Source organism: Alligator sinensis, unplaced genomic scaffold, assembly GCF_000455745.1.
Source record: "Alligator sinensis unplaced genomic scaffold, ASM45574v1 scaffold707_1, whole genome shotgun sequence".
NCBI lineage: Eukaryota > Metazoa > Chordata > Crocodylia > Alligatoridae > Alligator > Alligator sinensis.
Genome location: NW_005842065.1, coordinates 455,382 through 474,479, shown reverse-complemented (window position 1 = coordinate 474,479; position 19,098 = coordinate 455,382). Strand labels below are relative to the sequence as shown.

The 19,098-nt window shown below is 49.3% G+C and overlaps 1 protein-coding gene across 1 annotated transcript in view; it reads right to left on the bottom strand.

Moving 5' to 3' along the window:
- The window catches only part of LOC102382810 (venom factor-like), a 67,069-nt gene that overhangs the window by 24,496 nt on the left and 23,475 nt on the right, over positions 1–19,098 (bottom strand). The window contains exons 15-26 of the mRNA XM_025203981.1: positions 18,778–18,904; positions 17,361–17,432; positions 17,083–17,283; positions 14,746–14,857; positions 14,447–14,532; positions 13,890–14,029; positions 11,102–11,314; positions 9,913–9,973; positions 8,633–8,719; positions 5,760–5,963; positions 4,473–4,548; positions 2,949–3,108 (exon numbers count right to left, since the gene is read on the bottom strand). Of these exons, the coding sequence (XP_025059766.1) occupies positions 2,949–3,108; positions 4,473–4,548; positions 5,760–5,963; positions 8,633–8,719; positions 9,913–9,973; positions 11,102–11,314; positions 13,890–14,029; positions 14,447–14,532; positions 14,746–14,857; positions 17,083–17,283; positions 17,361–17,432; positions 18,778–18,904 (1,539 nt within the window). The remainder of the gene's footprint in view (positions 1–2,948; positions 3,109–4,472; positions 4,549–5,759; positions 5,964–8,632; positions 8,720–9,912; positions 9,974–11,101; positions 11,315–13,889; positions 14,030–14,446; positions 14,533–14,745; positions 14,858–17,082; positions 17,284–17,360; positions 17,433–18,777; positions 18,905–19,098) is intronic.

Genomic DNA, 19,098 nt, shown 5'->3' with positions numbered 1-19,098 from the left:
GGGGGGGGGGGCAGCCATTGTGGGGGCTGGGAGAACGGGCAGAGGATGGGCCCGAGTGATTCAGCTGAATCGATTAGGGACAGTAATTCGAATCACCGGATCGAATCACTGCCCTCCGAATTGGCCGAATCTGAATGCGAAGCGAATACTAGCCACTTTGCACAGGCCTAGTTCATACCACTTATATACTATAGGCTTTGCCTGAACATTGATCAATATATATACTGCTTGCACACAGGCACTGGCTAAAGTAGGCCTGATCAGTGAACCTGACTGATGCCTGAACTCCTGACATAAGCAAAACTTGGAACATAGGCCAGATATGTACTCCAAGCAGGAGATGGGCGGGGAAGATGGCTGGACAATGTAGAATAAATCAGTACCAGGATAATAAGGCTGGACTAGGAACACCCAGATTAGAATATGGAACAAGTTCACAGTACAAGACAGTCAAGATCGTCAAGATACATAATATGTCATTTGTTTTGACAACTATATAAAAGGAGAATTAGAAGCATGGGAACTTTGTGTTCGTCTAGGGGAGTCTACATGGTGTTGTGCCAATACTGTGTCCTGGGCATACGTGAATGAATACCTTGTTTGTCAGGTTGAGGCTATTGCTCCTAGTCCTGTCCCCTGTGGCCACAGAGAAAAGCTCATCTCCATCCTTTCTGTCATTGACCTTCAGGGATTTGAAGACTGATCAAAGCCCTGCTCAGTCTTCTCCCCCCCCCGCCACTAAATAACCCTAGTTATTTGTGACCCATCTTAGACTGTGTGAACTTGCATTTCTCATTCAGGGCATAGACAACTTTGTCCATGGCTGCCAGCCCTACGTGAGGTCTTTCAGCTTAACAGACTAGCTGAAGGCAATATCCTGAGGGATACCCAGAATGGGTTTGTTGTGGGTAGGTCTCACTTGACCAATCTCATTTCCTTTTGTGACCAGGTGACTTATCACCTGGACAAGGGGGAGGAGATCGACGTTGTGTATCTTGACTCTAAAAAAGCCTTCGATCTGGTATCCCACGATCACCTCTTGGCTAAACTGGCTAACTACAGCCTTGAATTCACCATGATCCGCTGGCTGGGAATTGGTTGCGCGGTAAGACCCAGAGGGTGGTGGCTGATGGAAGTAAATCATCTTGGTGTGCGGTGACCAGTGGGGTCCCTCAAGACTCTGTCCTAGGGCCTTTACTATTTAACATCTTCATCAGTGATGTGGACATTGGTGTCAGAAGCGGAATGGCCAAGTTCGCCGACAACACCAAACTCTGGGGTAAAGCATCCACACCTGAGGACAGGAGGGTGATCCAGGCAGATCTTGACAGGCTCATGAAATGGGTGGATGAGAACCTGATGGTGTTCAACACCGAAAAATGCAAGGACAAGATGAACAGGAGCCTACAGTGTGATGCTGTGCCTAGGAAAGCAAGCAAAATGCTGGCTTGCATCCATAGACGCTTCTCAAGCAAATCCCGGGACATCATTCTCCCGTTGTACTCGGCCTTGGTGAGGCTGCAGCTGGAGTACTGCATCCAGTTTTGGGCTCCACAATTCAAAAAGGATGTGGAGAAGCTTGAGAAGGTGCAGAGGAGAGCCATGCACATGATCAGAGGTCAGGAAAACAGGCCTTATGATGAAAGACTGAGAGCCATGGGACTCTTCAACCTGCAAAAGCTCAGGCTCAGGGGTGATCTGGTGACCACCTATAAATTTATCAGGGGTGCTCATCAGGATCTGGGGGAAAGTCTGTTCACCAGAACGCCCCAAGGGATGACAAGATCAAACAGTCACAAACTCTGCTGCGATCGATTCAGGCTGGACATAAGAAAGAACTTCTTCACTGTCCGAGCCCCCAAGGTCTGGAATAGACTGTCGCAGGAGGCGGTTCAAGCACCTACTTTGAACACCTTCAAGACACATTTGGCTGCTTATCTTGCTGGTATCCTATGATCCTTGTTGACTTCCTGCCCCTGGGGCAGGGGGCTGGACTTGATGATCCTCCAGGGTCCCTACCAGCCCAAATGTCTATGAAATCTATGAAAATAGGCCTCATGACTCAATGAGAATAACAGAAATACTCCAGTATTTGGGCTAACAGGAAAAACAATCAGATCCATCACGCTGCTGAGTCTGAGTCGAAAGAAGATGGCTTAGGGCAGCGGTTCCCAAACTCTGGTAGATTGTGCACCAATTTAAACTGATACAACCTTCAGTACCACCATGTGGCATGTGGGGGTGGTGTGTATGTGTGCATGTGTATGGCAGGGTGTGTGGGGGGTTTGTGATGGGTTGTGGCCATGCATGTGGGAGAACATAGGGTATGTTGGGAGGTTGTGTATATGTGCGGGACTGTGGGGGCAGGGTGTGGGTGTGTGGTGTTTGTGGGGTGTGAGAGAGGGTGGAGGGTGTGGGGACCCCTGCACTCTCCCCATGGTGCAGCAGCAAGTGGGGGTGCTCAGGGCACCTGGTGGGGCATGGATCTGGCCAGTGCTGCACATTGCAGTGAGGGGCACGTCCTCTGCCGGGCAGTCTGTATCAGTGGCACTCCCTGCACTTGCACGGCATGGGAGGGAAGCCCTGCATGCTGGAGCTGGCTGCCTTCCCCGCTCCCCAGAGGAAGGCACCTGGGGCTTCCTTTCTGCACTGCTCAGCCTTGGTGGCAAAGGCAGCCAGCTCCAGGGTGTGGGGTTTCCTTCTTGTGCCTGGCAAATGCAAGAGCTGCATGTGTGCACGAGAAGTGCTGGCGATTCAGACAGCCTGGCAGAGGCTGCTCCCCTTGCTGCAATGTGCAGCACTGACCAGAGCCATGCCCCGCTGAGTGCCTGCATCAGGCATGAGTGCTCTGAGCACTGCTGCCTGCTGCTGCAGCGTACCACTGACAGACTGTCTGTGTATTGGGAACTTCTGATTTGGGGTATTCTACAAACTCAGGTTCAACTTACTGTCATGACCTGAGACATCACAGGGGCAGTCTCTTCGAAAATCCCATCTGGTTTCTGCTTTTCTAGGACCAGCCATTTCAGAGCCCCGCAGATGACATTGTCTTCTATTGGTGCAACCCTGCTAGCGATGGCAAAGACTTTGGCTACATACGCTGTCAGCCTGAGGGGTGAACATGCATGGTTAATCTCCTCAGATAGTCAGGCTCACCTTGAAATTCACCTTGACCTGGATGCTGAAGCCAAAGAGTATCCAAATCTGTACTAGTATCCAAATGGAACACATAAGGTAAAGCTTCAGGTCAGTAACAGTGCTCAAGAGTGAGTTGAGACTGTTCCATCTACCGAGTGAATTCCAGCCACCCAGGGACAGTGTAGTGGTGCACTTGTCCCCGCTCTGATTTCTGCTCAACCCAAAGTTTAAAACCAAGTGCCTGGCAGTAACAGCAGCATTTCTATTCATGCAGCAATGAGGGAGTTGATTGACTTCATGGCTCACTACAGTCTTCCAGATTCCTTCTAAACACTTCATTCCACAGGTGTTAGCAGTCCATGTTGGTCTTAATACTCTTGATGTTCCACTAATCAAGCTAGCCTTTCTTCTGTAATGCTACTGTCTATTCACTGCCCTAGGTGATGTATCTCCTATTTCACAGCCCTGCAGACTGGTTTCAACTCATTCCAATGAAGTTATTTCAATGAAGTTATATTTATTTTTGCTTTGATGTTAAACTGAATAATCCAGCCCTTGACTCCTAGCATATTAGTAAAGTTTCTAGTTTCTTTTTACCTGGAGAAAAGTATGTGTTGTGTTATATGGAATGATGATGCCATAAGGATAGTGTACTTTTTTCAAAATCCTAGATCCACCCATGGCTACTGGCTAGTTATAGGCTATTTACACAACAGATTTCTCACTACTGGATATTTTTAAAAAATCTTCCATGCATAAACACACCTATATCTGCAGACCTGTCCTATCATGCATCCTCTCTTCCTCAACATTCTCCTACCACTGTCCTTGACCGTGTTTTATGCTTTGACAACATTTGTAGCTGTTCTCTTAGCTTTAACCAGGTAGTCATCTCCTCATCAGCTTAGTTTCTATGCCAGTGTCCACTCCTGTAAGTTGTGACAATTAGTATGGTTCCAGGATTTGTTTTAGACACTGGAAATCCCTGTGTCTAACTTGTAAATCATGGGTTGAGGTTTGCTCCCCTAAGAGGGCTCATGCTGTGTGGGAGCCTGTGGTACCCTTAAAAGGATCTCAAGGATCACCACAGTACCCTTGGTTGAGAATCCCTGCTTTGGAAGCATAGCCTTTTCTACCATCATTGGACTTCTCCCTGGGATATTTCCTCCAAGTGTCAACCAAGCCGTGAGGTGAAACTGACCATGATCACAATGGGCTGTCATATGATCCTGTTCAATATACACAGGAGACTAGCTGGCTTTGGTTTGTGACGTTTAAAGCAATGGAGTAGTTTTCTGCTGATCAGAAGAGTGACATAGAATGGGTGACTTTACCAGGTGCTCGAAGGTCGATGAGAAAAGGCAGCATATGAGTAGTCTCCTTTCTTATAAGTCAGTTGCTGTGTGTAACCTGGAAGGGAGAAAGAGCTGTGAAACATGTTGTCAATCCCTGCTGTCCATCACCCCCTTCTCCAGCTCATCTTTCTTCCCCTTTGCCTTGGATTTCTACCCTGACTTTCCACGTTCCATCTGTTCCAGCAGGCTGGTAGCAAAATGAAAATGACTGGGAATCTTTTCCTAGAAGTGGCCAAAATTAATGCTTCAGAAGCTATAAGCAAAGTTGCATTCACCCTGCTAATAGCTGTCTAAGGTGTACATCACATGCACATGATGTTCTTAGTAAATATTGCTGAGAACAGCACATAGGCCAAAGACTGAGGACCGAACAAAAAATAGACTAAGAAGCCAACAAGGACTTAGAAGCTTTATCTGTAGAAGAGAAGATAGATAGAAAATTGGATCAGTGTTTTAAAATCCCTGAAGGAGTGATTCTATGGAGGATGGAGATAGACTACGATATTTTATCACATACAATACACTTCCCAGTAACTAGCTACTGGAAATTGGGGTGAGCATTATAGGTAAGGAAATAAAGTAACAGCAGTTTCTGCCAGGCTAGAGCAAAAGTGACTCTGTGGGTGATCCAGAGGAAGCAAAAAAGGAGCAGGCTGTATTCCCTGGCTGCTGGTACTCTATTACTTATTGCAAGAAAAGATCTTTTTTTCTTCATCTGCCTTGAAAAAACAAGATGCATATCTGACTCTGGGGTGTATTATATGTGAAAAAATATGGCATATTGGTAGGCAACCTAAGTCACTTCTAGGAGTGTCTGGACTTCGATTGCAAAAATATCCATTAGTGTGAATTTCCAGAGATGGAGACTCCACCACCTCTCCAGGCAGCCTGTTCCAATGCTTGATCACCCTCAGAATCCAAATGTTCCTCCTCATCTCCAGTCTCAGCTTCCCCTGCTTCAGCCTGAGGCCATTGCTTCTAGGCCTGCCCTCTGTGGCCACAGAGGAAAGCCCATCTCAATCTTTTCTGTCATTAAATCCTGCCTCAGTCTTCCCTCATTAAATAACCCTCATTCTTTAGCCTTTCCCCATAGGTTGTGTTTTTGAGGCCTCTCATCCCTAGTGTGGGGTTCAGTTAAGTCCTTTCTGAAGCGCTTAAATCTATGTTTTTTAAAATCTGGACAGGAGAAGGCAACTCAATAGGCAGCACAGAAAAGCAAGAGAAGTTTTCCTCTTCTAGGATACTTCTTATGGGATAGGATCCCACCGTTCATGATCAGGTTGATGGCTTCTGCCCTGCGGTCTAGCCCAACTCTCTCCCACTGCCCGGTGCTGTCCAGGTAGTGGGTGGCGATGACAGTTGGGGTCATCCTGAACATGTTCTGTTCACCACATCCGCCTGGCGTCACAATGAGGTTCTTCAGGTTGGCCCCGTCAATGGAGCTTTCGACAATCAGGGCCACGGGATTTCCTAGTGGGGAGAAGGACATAGCATGAAGTTGTGCCTGGAAGAAGGACAGGGGCAGGTGAGGATGTCACCACTGCCCTTTGGTAACCCAGAACTGGAGCAGGTCCTAAGACTGGATAAGTTGATTTATGCCCCTGTGCTAGGAAACAACCCTCTAAGACAGTGGTCTCCAACCTTTTTAAGTACAAGATCACTTTCTGAATTAAAGTTAGGATCTACTGCGTGCTGCCCCTCACCCCCCACCCCCAGCAGGTCAGTCTGTGGGGAGGGAAGAGAGGGGCAGACTGAGAGGGAGAAAAAATTTTGGGGGGTCTGAGAGCCGTAGATCCTGGGTTGGACTTTAATTCAAAAAGGTAAGTTTGTGGGGGAAAGGGCAGATTAAGGCCCCAGTGGTGAAGGAGGAAGTGAGGCACAGGCAGGAGCAGGGGCTGCAGTGAGTGGGGCCCCAGCCGGGACAGGCGGTGGAACAAGCGGAGGCCTGGGGGGCATGTTTCCCCCTGATCTGTGTGTGGGATGGAGGCGGCTACTGCTGTGCACTGTGCTTTCAGCCCTGCTGCCCTGAGAGCTGCGCGACACCATGTGTGTCCCACTGCCAGGACGCACGTCAACCACTCCTGGGGCAGCTGCAGCTGGGAGCAAAGCACAGCAGCAGCTGCCTCTGCCCCACACACAGACTGGGGTGGGGGTGGGGCACATGCTCCACAGGCCAATGCTTGTCCCACCATCTGGCCCTGCTGGGGCCCCACTCACCCCAGCCCCTGCTCCTGCCTGTGCTCCACTCCCTCCCACACCACTGGGGCCTCAATCTGCCCCCCCATGGCAGTGAGGGAGGGAGTGGGGACTGGGGCAAGGGCAGGCCCTGAACAGCTGGGGCAGGGCATGGGATGGAGTTGTGAATGGCTTGTCTGGGGGGTGCCTGGGGCATATGCTGTCAGATCTGTGCACAGGGTGGGGTGGGCTGCCACTGCAGGCTGGGGCCAGGGCTATGCCAGGCTCTTCCGGGCAGGGCTGGGCTGCACTGTGCTCAGGGCGGGTGGCAGTGGTGCTGGGAGGGTGGGCTGAGGGGGGCCAAGGTGAATTTTCATGTGGTTGCAGCCACCCACCCCCCGTAAGCCTCCTCCTAGCATCGCCTCCGCCCACCCTGAGCGCAGCCTGGCTCAGCCCCACCCCTGGGAAAAGCCCGGTGCTGCTCCATCCTCAGCCCGCAGCGGCAGCCTGCCCCACCCCACACAGATCCAGGGGCACGTGCCCCATGCCCTTCCTAGGTGTGTGCCCCCACTCTCCCTGTGCCTCCTGGATAAACTGCTCGCAGCTCCATCCCGTGCCCCACCTTGTGCAGCACCTGCCCGAGCCCCACTCCCTCCTCACTGCTGCTGCAGCTGCCCGCATTGCCCTGCGTTTGGGGGGCACGTGCCCCCCAATCTGTGCACAAGGTGAAGGTGGCTGCCACTGTGCACTGGGCTTTGTGCCCTGAGCCCCGCTGCAGCTGCCCTGGGAGCAGCCTGACGCCACTGCGTCCCACTGCTCAGCTGAGCCTCGCCCCCTGCCTAACAGATGGTGGGACGCACATGGCATCATGCCGTTCCTGGGGCAGCTGCAGCGGGGCGCAGGGTGCAAAGGGCAGCCTGCAGTGGCAGCAGCCACCTCTGCACCATGCACAGATGGGGGGGGGGGGGGCCCCCCCCCCCCCTAGGCCTCCACTGGGGTGAGCACATTGGTGGGTGCCCCCCATGCCCCTAAGCTGCCTGGACTCCGATCCTCTCAGCACCAGGCCCGGCCAGGGCCCCATTCACGTCAGCCCCTGCTTCTTCCTGTGCCCCACTCCCTCCCTTACTGTGGGGGCCTCTATTTGGCCCTCACCCCTTCCCTCCCCCACAGACTGACCTGCTAACCTTGGGGGATGTGTGTGCATGCGTGCACATGCTCAGCTCCCCCCCCCCCCCCCCCCCCCACCACCCCTATCCCAACCCCCCCGGCCTCAAATCGACTTTCCAAGGCTCCACAATTGACCAGTTGATCATGATCAACTGGTTGGTGACCACTGCTCTAAGAAATGCTCTTTCTCCCAAAGCACAAGCCTCCTTGTCACTTCAGCAAAGAGAGTCCCGGCTCACTTACCATATTTTTTCAAATACAACACACAACTCCTCCCCCTGCCCCCTCAAGCCAACTGCTGGATATTGGTGTGTCCATTATATGTGAGGAAATATGGCAAGGGATGTTTCTGGTGCTTACTAGGCAAAAGTGAAAGTAAAGATTGCATGCAGGGAGCAGAATCACAAGCAGTCCCTCACTGCCACTATCCAGTTACTTACTAAAAAGGAAGGTCTTTTCTCTTCATTCTGCCTTTCAAAACTGAGGTGTGTCTTATTCAAGGGTGTATAGTACATGAGAAAATACGGTATTACCAGCCAAAGAGCCATGATGCACAGTTGCTTACTCACAATGTTTTGTGAGCTATGCCATCTCCTCATCCCATATTCTCAACCCAATCCCAAATGCCAACTCATGCCAATGGTTATCTTTGCATTGACTTCATTGGGCTGTTCTTAGATACTAGACAGTCCTGGCATGTTATGTCACATGCTTCCTCTTTGTTGTAACAATTTTACAGGCTTTGTGCTTCCCGCACCATCGGTCTTGAATAGAACTTTAATTTCCAAGTCTCCTACCTTGGACGCTGACTTTAGTTTCTGACTCTGTGTTTGGAACGATGTCATCTAGATCTAGAGCTTCTATCCTCTGTTCCTGAACTCCACCTGGAAGCATGGGGGAAAAAGAACCCCACGTGAAAATGTTAGGGGTATGCGAAGCAGGCTCTTTTCAATTCAGATTTGGATTCGGCCCAAATCAGGGACAGTGATTTGATTCGTTGATTTGGATCACTGTCCCTGATTCCATTAAGCTGAATCTGAATCTGAAGATTTGATGCTGATTCAGAGAATCAGTGATTCGGACATAGACAGAACTTTAAATGTTTTTTCTACGTGCCTCGAGGTACTAGTGTGGTTTGTAATCACTGAGATGCTGGGGTGCATGGGGCGGCCCACAGGAGCGTGGGGGGCCCTCCACATGCTCGGCAGTGGACCCGGAAGTGGACCAAAAGTACTTCCAGTCTGCTTCTGGGCCCCCCCGGGGGCGTCCTGGGGGGGCTCCCCAGGCCCAGGAGGCACCAGTCGCTGAGCCGGGGGAGTGTGGGTGGCTCCCCTGTGCACTTTCCAGTGGGCCTGGAAGTGGACTGGAAGTGCTTCTGGTCTACCTCTAGGTCTGCTGCCAAGCATGCCAGTGAGCCCCCTGTGCTTCTGTGGGACACTCCATGTGCCCCACCATTGCAGCATTCATGAGCCCCTGCTACCTAGAGGTATGTAGAAAAAACATTTAAAACTGTGTCTATGTCTGAACTGCCGAATCTCTTCAAATCGATTCGAAGGGTTCTGATTTGATTCGGAGAAGTTAAAGGGTCCTCTGATTCAATTCAGATTTGGAAATTTGGCCACTGAATCAGGCCAGATCTTCACCGAATTGAAACAGGGACCAAAGCTTTGCACAGCCCTAGAAAATATGACCATTGGCCAAGTACTGCTGCTATTTCTTGGCTTGACATAGAACCCAAATGCTGGCCTGTGCTGGAGGAGGGAAACAGACCAAAGACATCACCTTCTACGCATGTGAGTGTCAAAACCACTTTGTAGATAACCAAAAATGGCCAAACAGATGACCAGAAAAGAAGAGAACGCCACCCAGGATGGCTCCAAAATGGAGATGCCTTCACTGAGAGCATGAGTGCCAAATTCAACCAGTGCCCCATGGTTAGATTTGGCCCTGCAGGCTGGATGAAACAACTCTATGGTGATATCCAGCCTTTGGGCTATATCTTTGACACCCCGACCTAGAAAATGTAGCATTTGCAGAGATTATATTGAAAGAAAGGCACTATATCATGGCCACTCACCAGCCTTAACTGGATCCAACACAACAGATATGATAGTTTTTGTTATCTTCATCCCTTCAGGCTAGGAAAGAAGAACAAGGACCTGGTTGCACTGTAGGCTCCAAACTAAGCATTTTATTTATTAGCATACCACACAGCCCACCAATAAGACACACATTTCATTATGAGAACACAGAAAGAAGATAATTCCTCCCCACCCGCCTTTAATCAGACCATTCAGAATTACTTTCTCCATTGCAGACACATGTGTCCCTATTCTTGGTTGCTGATTTCTGGGGGAAAATTGTGTGTAGTATGCAAACAATTACAGTATTCTTGAAAACAGCACTGGGAAGAGGTAAGCTGTGAAAATTGGGGGCTGTGTCTTAGGAAGCAGTGACTGTGAAAAGAACTCTTGCATTATAAACAGGGAAGATGTGAGCAGGACTAGGAGGGTGGTTTCATTTTTTCAGATGGTATTGGTGAGGCCAATGCCATGTCTGGCTCTGTTGTTTGTACAGTAAAAAAGGGTCTGCAATTTGGAGAAGGCTCAAGGAGTTAGCTGATCAGAAAGACAGAGCTGACTTGGCTACAAGATAATAATGACCATCATGGGGAGAAAAGACCAGGGTTCTTTGTTGCAGGGGAGAGAAGGAATAAGGTTAAATTGGAAGAGTTAACTTAGAAGGCTAAAGTATAGATCATGGGACCAACCATACAGATCAGAGTGAACCAACTGTTTTGTCACAATTTAAGCCCTATACCTTCCCTAAGCACTGCTCCAGTTCCCTCCCCCTGCCTGATCTGCTGCTCGGTTTTTGCTCCTTTTCTTGTGCTCTCTGCCCCTTCAGCTGCTCTGCTTTCTGCTCCCTGATCTTCCTGCTGTTCTGCTTTCTTTCCCCTGTCCTGTTGGCTACTCTGCTTTCTGTTTACTGAATCAGCTGCTTGGCTTTCTGCTCCCTGCCCTGGGCTCCCTACTCAGTATCTTCTGTCCAATCTGCTGCTCTGCTTTCTGTTCCCTACCCTGTACCTCCTGTTCTGTCTGCTGCTCTGCTTTCTGCTCCCTGCCCCCTCTTCTATTCTGCTCTCTGCTTCCTCCCTGATCTGCCAAGTGCTAGACAGAGGCAGCTCATGCCACTTTGGGCATACCTTCCACCAACTGATCACCCCCATTCTAAATGGTGTGATGGGACCATGAGCAAACACGTACCACAACCTTCAGTTTCTTCTTCACCCCATCAGCCATATATTTTTCCCACACTGCTGCTTTCACTTCGATATCATGTAGTCCCAGTTGCAGTGGGACAATCACCAGAGGCACTGCCCGGGAAGATTTGCCCTGGACGTCGAAGAACTGCCTGTATTTCCTTTTGGAGTTGGACATGCTGCAGAAAGCTGGGTTGTGCATCAGTTCCAATCGGACCTGAGGAAAAATGCAGAAAAGTATGGTAGGCAGAGGGAAGTTGTTTGCCATGTTATAACCACAAGGGCTAGGTTCTAAGAGCCTGATCTTGCTAGCGGCTGAAGACCTTGGCATTTGGCAGCATCCCTCAAAACTCCTATAACATGACTGAAAAGCACAAGTTGATGGGTAAAACCTCATGAATCTAAAGTCTTACATTATTCAAGTTGCCCCTTGGAGGCAGAACGTATGAGGAAAGGGTGAAAGAACTAGGGTTGTTTAGTCTGGGGAAGAGAAGACTGAAGGGAAATTTGATCGCAGTCTTCAAATTCCTGAAGGGTGATGACAGAGAGGATGGAGATGGGCTTTTATCTGTGGTTGCTGGGGATAGGACCAGGAGCAATGGCCTCAAGCTGCAGCAGGGGAAACTGAGGTTGGAGATGAGGAGGAACATTCTAACTCTGAGGGTGGTTGAGCATTGGAATAGGCTGCCCAGAGAAGTGGTGGAGTCTTCATCCCTGGAAATGTCCAAGATCAGTTTGGTCAGACACTTGGCTGGGATGGTTTAGTCAGGGCTGATCCTGCTTTGAGCTGGGGGCTGGACTAGATGTGACCTCTGGAGATACCTTCCAGCCTGACTTTCCTATGCTTTCCTATGCTTCTGTGCTGCCTTGTCTAGGACCTCAGTGGTCTACACATGAATATCATAAGGGGAATTCATTTTTTTTGCCTACTCAGTCTTTGGAGTGCTGGCTATTTTGTGATGGAAAAACTATGGCACCTTATAGGTGTACTTGGGATGCTAGTGGTTGTCTTTGGGAGGTGAGGAGAAGGCAGATGAACACTTGCTGCTCTTCTCATTACTACTTATTCCCACTCTAAATGTAGATGCACTCAGCTTCCTGTGAAGGATTCTGGGTAACAGCCCACCACTCAACATCCAGGGCTATGAAACATACTGTGGAGACCTACCACTAAAGGTTACTGTAACAGAGCCCAGGGTACTTACTTGGTTTCTAGCAGGGGCCTGAGTGGCAGCTAGGCATCCTGCAGCTGCCAGCAATGCCAATTAGGCAAAGTTGCCTGATTGGGAGCAGCGCCAGCTGTGCTCTATAAGAGCTGAGCCCTGAACTGCAAAGAGGCAGCAGGTTGCTGCTGCAGCCAAAGGAACAACACTTGGCTGAGCTGCTGCTTATGGAACATCCCTTGGAGGTCAGGGTTGGGGCTATGGGGAAGGAGGAGACCCCATGGTCCTGGGCATGATAGAAAACTGCACCCTGCTGTGGATGGGTGGCCTGGTGGAACTGTCTGTGGCTGGGCAGTCCCCCAAAAATGCCAGCCTAGTTACCACCCTGGTGAAAGGCAACCCCTCCTAACCCCAGCCCCACATCCCTGGTGGGTAAGATCGAGGAGGGGGAGCCCAGATTTACCAAGAGTACTGAGGCAGGGCCCAGGCCAGTGGAGGGACCTGTGGCAGTGCCCAGACTCTGCGGTGGAGGTCTGAGGGTGCATATACGAGCCAGTGTGAAGCTCCAGGGGAGTGGGGCCCTGAGTTTTGGGGAGCTATTAAGGAAGTTTATGGGGCTAGGGATAAGGGGATTGCCCAGGGAGGGCTCAGAGCCCTGATCCTAGAGGCAGGCTTGGAGCCATGAGGTGTGGGGTTGGAGCTCTGAGAGTGTGTGCAGGCTTGGAGCCCAGTGTGTGGGGCCTGGGGCCCAGTGTGTGTTTGTGTAAAGAGAGAACCCAGGGTAAGGGCACTGGAACTGCGAGCTCCAGTGGGGAGTGAGAGTCCCACGTGAGACTCCGGAACTCAGGTCCCAGTGCTAGCTACCTGGAGGAAACATCTGTGAGGCACGGGATATGATAAGGGAAGGTCAGAGTCATATACATAGGTCCTTGACATCAGGGCAGATAAACGGGCAGCCTTCTGCCTGATTAACATCGGATAATTAATAACATCAAGGCATGGTAGGAGAGGAGGCAGGCAGCTGGCCCTAAGACAAATGGTTGGGCCTATGTTTAGACCGGCTCCAGGACACCCAAATGTTACAGTTACCCTGGTACAGGACACACACACGTCCCTTTTGAAAGGGAACCCACTAACTTGTTTTAGACAGGCTATCCAGAATCCTAAAATGGAATCAATCCTCAGTTAATGCCCACAGTGATGGGCTCTATTGGACCCACTGATGACCTGAACACTTTAAATCTTTATTTCCTTGCCACATTGAGTTCTATATACCATATCTTCTTGCCTATAGGACACACTAGAATATAATATGCACCTTGTTTTGAAAGGCAAGCATGAAGTAAAGAAGATCTTTCCCTGCAGGGAGAAACTGAGTAGCAGCAGCAAGGGAGCCCAGCCTGCTAATCATTCTGTTTCCTGTGAATCACTGCAGGTTTGACTATTAGTTTCAAATAGTAAGCAGCAGGCCCTGCTCTTAACATATTTTTTTGCAAATAATGCATACTCCAATTTCCAGCAGCTGGTTGTTGGAGGAAAGGTGTGTGTTGTATGTTAGAAAATATAGTACGAATATCCCAGGGTCTATTGGCTTTTCCCCAATGCATCTAAGACTAATTGCAAGCTCACCTTGATTTTGTCTGGCAGGTAGTTGTAGAGAATGGCCCGGACCTCCACCTGTTCATTCCGTACCACAGAATATGGCAACTGGAGGTCAATGAAGAAATCTTTCATCACCGTGATCTCATAGGGATTGGCCACACAGATCCCTGAATGGTCAGCAAGAAAGATCTCAGTCAATCAGTTGTCTGAGCGCTGACACATTTTCTCTTTTTTGGATTATTCTTTCATCCTGGGATGTTGCCAAAGCTCATAGTAACCTGGAAAGCTCATCTCTATCCTCTCTGTAATCAGTCTTCAGGGATTTGCAGAGTGTGATTTGATCTCCCCCTCTCTTCTCTTCTTTTCACTAAATAACCCAGAAAGTTTTTCCTAATTTTCTTCCTATTCCATTTCCAACCTCAATTTCCCTTGCTGAGCCTTGAGACCATTGCTGCTCATCCTGTTCCCTACAGCCACACATAATAGTTGGGTGCCATCCTCTTTATAACTGGACACCTGGACTTTCTCCCTCCCACCACAGTGTTTCTAATTTCCTTCAGAGATCTTGCTGTACTATCCCTCACCTTTGGTTTCTGACAGGCTCACAGCCAGCACTTCCCATGTAGTGACTGAGTCCTTCAGGTAAAGAGGCACTGTCTTGGAAGAAATTCTACATGGAAAGAAAGAGAGAGAGAATTTATTTATGGAAGAAAAGAAAGAAGGAATTTAATTTCATGGACATTCCCCACCTACATCTTTTGTAGGCACTGACTGCAACCCTGGTGAGGTCAAGACTTTTGGCTTTGGGACCAATCCATGGAGCTCTCTTTGCTTATTTTACCCTTGGATCTAGTCCTATAGAAAAACGTAGTTATGCACTCACCCCTCTTTATTCGGTGGCTCATTCAGATGTTCTACTTCCCATAACCAGCTCTCTGGAAAGTGGCTTCTTGAGACGATATCCTCCTCTGATAAGAAATCATCATCCAGGTCACCTGAGGTGTTATATCAGAAGTTGTTAATGGAGCTATGAAAGAATCAACACCCTTTATTTATCTGCAAACACTGGCAAACTCCAACCTAATTACCATGGTGTTAGATTAAGAGACATTGCATCTTGATGGCACCATGTCTTGGAGATGGAACAGAAGGAGGTATCTAGACAAGGAAGCCCCTGATCTCCTGTTTTCCCCTATATTCAATTTCATAGTTTCTAGGGTCAGAAGGGACCTGAACAGATCATCAAGTCCGACCCCCTGCCCTGGGCAGGAACAAGTGCTAGGATCATAAATGTGTTTCCCCACCAGATCTCAGTGAAATACTCTTTTTTCATTGGTTGTCCACAGGCTGTGCCTTTTCCTAGTGTTGGGGAGTCCTGAAGACCCCTCACCCCTTTTTGCTGTGCTGAGTGTGTTGCTATATTCCTACTTTCAGATCCTCTGATCTCAGAAGCAGTTCAGTCTGAATCACAATGATTAGCCCATGAAGAGGGATGGTGAAGGATAGTTTCAAGGGACCTGAGATGATCATACCAGTGATTGCACCCAGTGCTAATAAGACAACCCCAGGAAATGACTCAGTTTCCCTGATCCCTAGTCCATTGGCTAAGAGATCATTCTCTCAGAGCAATGGGAGGGAATACAGCCATTTGAATCTGAACTGTATAGAACTACTCGACACAAAGGCAGAGGGGTGGGAATCTGGAACTTACCTAGACCATGAGAGGCCTGAGACCGCACGACCTGGCACTGAGTATGTCTGTGTATTCTATGCTGTACGTAGCTGCTCTGGGTCATGTTGCCTACTTGCTAATATTCCAATAAACCAGTGCATTATTCAGAGGAACTGGCTTTGGCTTCTCTTGTACTTCTCTGGATAAAATAAAAGCCCCCAGAGTCATCCTGGGTGTAAGACTAGTGTTCATGTTCCGGGACATAGGAGAGACTTACCTCACCTTGGCAGAACCACAGTGTAATAACTATGGGGCTCTCTCAAGCTTCTGGGCTTTCAGGGTTGCCACATGGGGCTGGGAGGGAAATTTTCCTTCTCCTTCTGCTACATGTATCAGAGTTCTTCTTAAGCCTATCTCAGAGGCATTGGGTTTTGGCAACTGGGCTGTGCCAGTGCTTCTACTGAGACTGAAACCTGGAAGGTCCTGACTAGAGGGTCTTGACAGACATTGCATTTGAGGCCAGAAAGGAATTTTACCCCATGATCAGATTGGTATGGACTTCAGTGGACGGAGGGTTGCTTTCCTCTGGAGTGGGGGCATGAACTCTATCCGGGATCTCTCAAGTGTATCTTAATAATCTTTGAAGGAGCAGGACACTTGCTGCTGTGGTGTGTCCCGTTTCCCCCTACCCCCTTCTGGCAGGTTTGGGTATGATGTCTTGGGGTTATGTCAGGGTTGACTATGTAGTGTTGCTAAGAGATTGGGCAATGGGTTTGTATAGGATGGTTTGGATAGGGCACCATGGTTTGGACTAGATGACCTCTGGAGGTCCCTTCAAGCCCCACTCCTCTATGATTCTATGACACAAATAGGTGGCCACAGTCCAGTCTCCTGCTCAAGGCGGGCTTCTCTCTACCTAAATCATCAAAGATAAATGTCTATTTAACCTCTTGAACATCTCCAAGGATGAGGACTCTACCACTTTTATGGGCAGCCTTGACCACCCTCAGAAAGCTCCTCCTTATCTCCAACCTCAGTTTCCCCTGTTACAGTTTTAGGCCATTGCTCCTAGTCCTGTCCCCTGTAGCCACAGGGAAAAGCCTATCTCCATCTATGAATCCTGTCTGTCATTGCTCTTCAGGGATTTGAAGACTGTTATCAAATCCCCCCTTAGTCGTCTATTCGCCAGGCTAAATAACCAAGAAAGTTCTTTCAAATCTTCTTCCTAATTCAGTTTCCAACCTCAACTTCCCTTGCTGCAGTTTGAGACCATTGCTCCTTATCCTATCCCCCATGGCCACAGATAGTAGTTGACTGCCATGGTCTTTATAACTCTTAAATACATCATAACATGGTCAGGGATTGGGAGCACTGTGATCTTCTCAGTCTCATGTTCTGCAGACTAAATGATTCCAGATCTTCAAGCCTGACCTTATATGTCATGTTCCCTAGGTCATCATACTCAAGCCCACTGAGTCCAAGCTCAGGGGACCCAATCTTTTCCCTCATCTTTCCCCCTCATAGTGAGATCAGAACCCCAGTACTTGCTTCTGGCCAGTTCTAGGTGAAGCTCCCGTTGCTTTTCATCCCGCACGGTCTTGATAAAGTTGCAGCAGTCAAGGAAGGCTTTTTTGCACCTGTCTGTGTCCAGGATGTAGGTCGCCCGTTTTTCACAGCTGTGTCCCATCGGATTCTCGTGCATCCCATCCTCACAGCATATCTTCTCAGCCTTGTCCTGGTACTGGGCAGCTGGAATGCAGAAGTTGGGCAATGATGCCAGGGAGCATATACACTAATTTTCATCCAAACCCAAGTTGTTAACCTACCTCTGGTGGCCTTGACCTCAATAAGCTGAACAGAGCGACGCCTGCGTCTTGCGGGCTGGGGACATCTAGAATCTGAGGAAGGAGGTGAGGAAAAAAAAAAGAAGTGAAACGCTGGAGAAAGAGGAGGTGTTTCCTGTGGCATATACAGTTGTCAGGCCAGGCTATGGCTTGAGCTTGAGGCCTCACTGTGCCTGGCCATCCTAGTCTGCTACCTCCTCAGCTGGGCACTGGAGCAGACATAGGTGGTTAGAACCTGCTATCTTGGCCTTGCTGCCTGCCCATGCCCTATATCCAGAGAGGCCAGCCAGGATCAGCTGACCCTTGACCCCTTCCTATAAAACCCCCTGACCTAGAAGAAGTGTCCAGGCAACAAGATTCAACCTTGTACCTAGGCTGCCTCACCCTCAGCTTGCGCCTCTACTGGCTCTCTGGAGAATTCTACGACTACCTTCTGGCTTGCTCATGGACCCTGCGTTTGGTCTGACCCTTTGGCTCCCTAACCCAACTCTGGTTTGATCTCTTGGATACCCAACTGGACTGCTTCTTGACCCTCTGGGTCTCTGACTTGGTTCCCCAGATGGATCTTCTCGCTTCCTGGCTCCCCTACACTCTGCCTCTGCACACTCTCCTTGGATCTTGGCTGCTTCTTCTGACCTTGGGTGACCCGCAGACCTGGCCACCCATGATATGGCATGACAAGAAGTCTGTGGCCTGTCTGCTGAAGGCGTTGGCATGGCTTATGATCATCATGATGTTGATTTTCATGAGAGAATCATCACACACTTCACTTCTCTGGCTCCTTCCAACCAAGGGTCTTGAAGCACTCAACACCAATAGGCAACATTATCCCCATTTCACAGATGGGAAAACAGAGCCTGGCAGAGGTAAAACAACTTCTGGAGACTCATACAAGTTCTTGGCAGTCAGCAATTGAATGGAAGAGTCTTGAATCCCACTGTCTGCTCCAAGCTCCAGGCTTCACTTTTTCCAAGGGCTGGGAGCGTACCTAAGAGTCTTGCCCTAGCTTCTAGATCAGTGGTTCCCAACCTTTTTTTTGCTGTGACTCTAAATTGGCCACCAACAGGGTCCTTCATGACCCTACTGAGGACCCCCTGTGACCTAGATTTGGGTGATACCCTGAGGTTGGGAACCAGTAATGTTCTTCTCTAGCTGGAAGTATTCCTAATTACCAGTCCTTGCTTTAAAACAGGCTGTGTCCTCTGGACACCTTTCCACTAGGAACTGGACTTAAACCATCAAGCACTTCTCATCACCCAAAGCAGCTATTGGAGGGGGAAGTCTGTTGCTGTCATCCTAAGGTTGACTTGAACAGGCAGTTAGAACTGAAGGTAAATGATCACAACCAGGCTGTGAAGAGAGTTGTCGAGTGTGGAGAAAAGCAAGGTGTTCCAAATACCTGATCGCGAGGGTGTTGAAATATGATTGGTGGCCAAGGCAAGTCCAGCATCGGTGAACACGCCCATGTTGTCCTTGCCACTGCCAGGTGTGCAACCGATATCGCTCTTCTCCACGGCATCCCAGATCTGCAAACCAGGGGGCACAAACCATGGGGAACCATTAGATATAGTGGCACTTGGTGTTTATCCTTCACTTAACACTGGCTTCTTTGACAGTCTCAGACATAATGTATTTCATTTTGAACTGTGGTGCCCAACTCATCTGGCCCCATAGGCTAGATCTGTGTTGCTCTCAGGATGACTCCACAGGCTTTTATTTT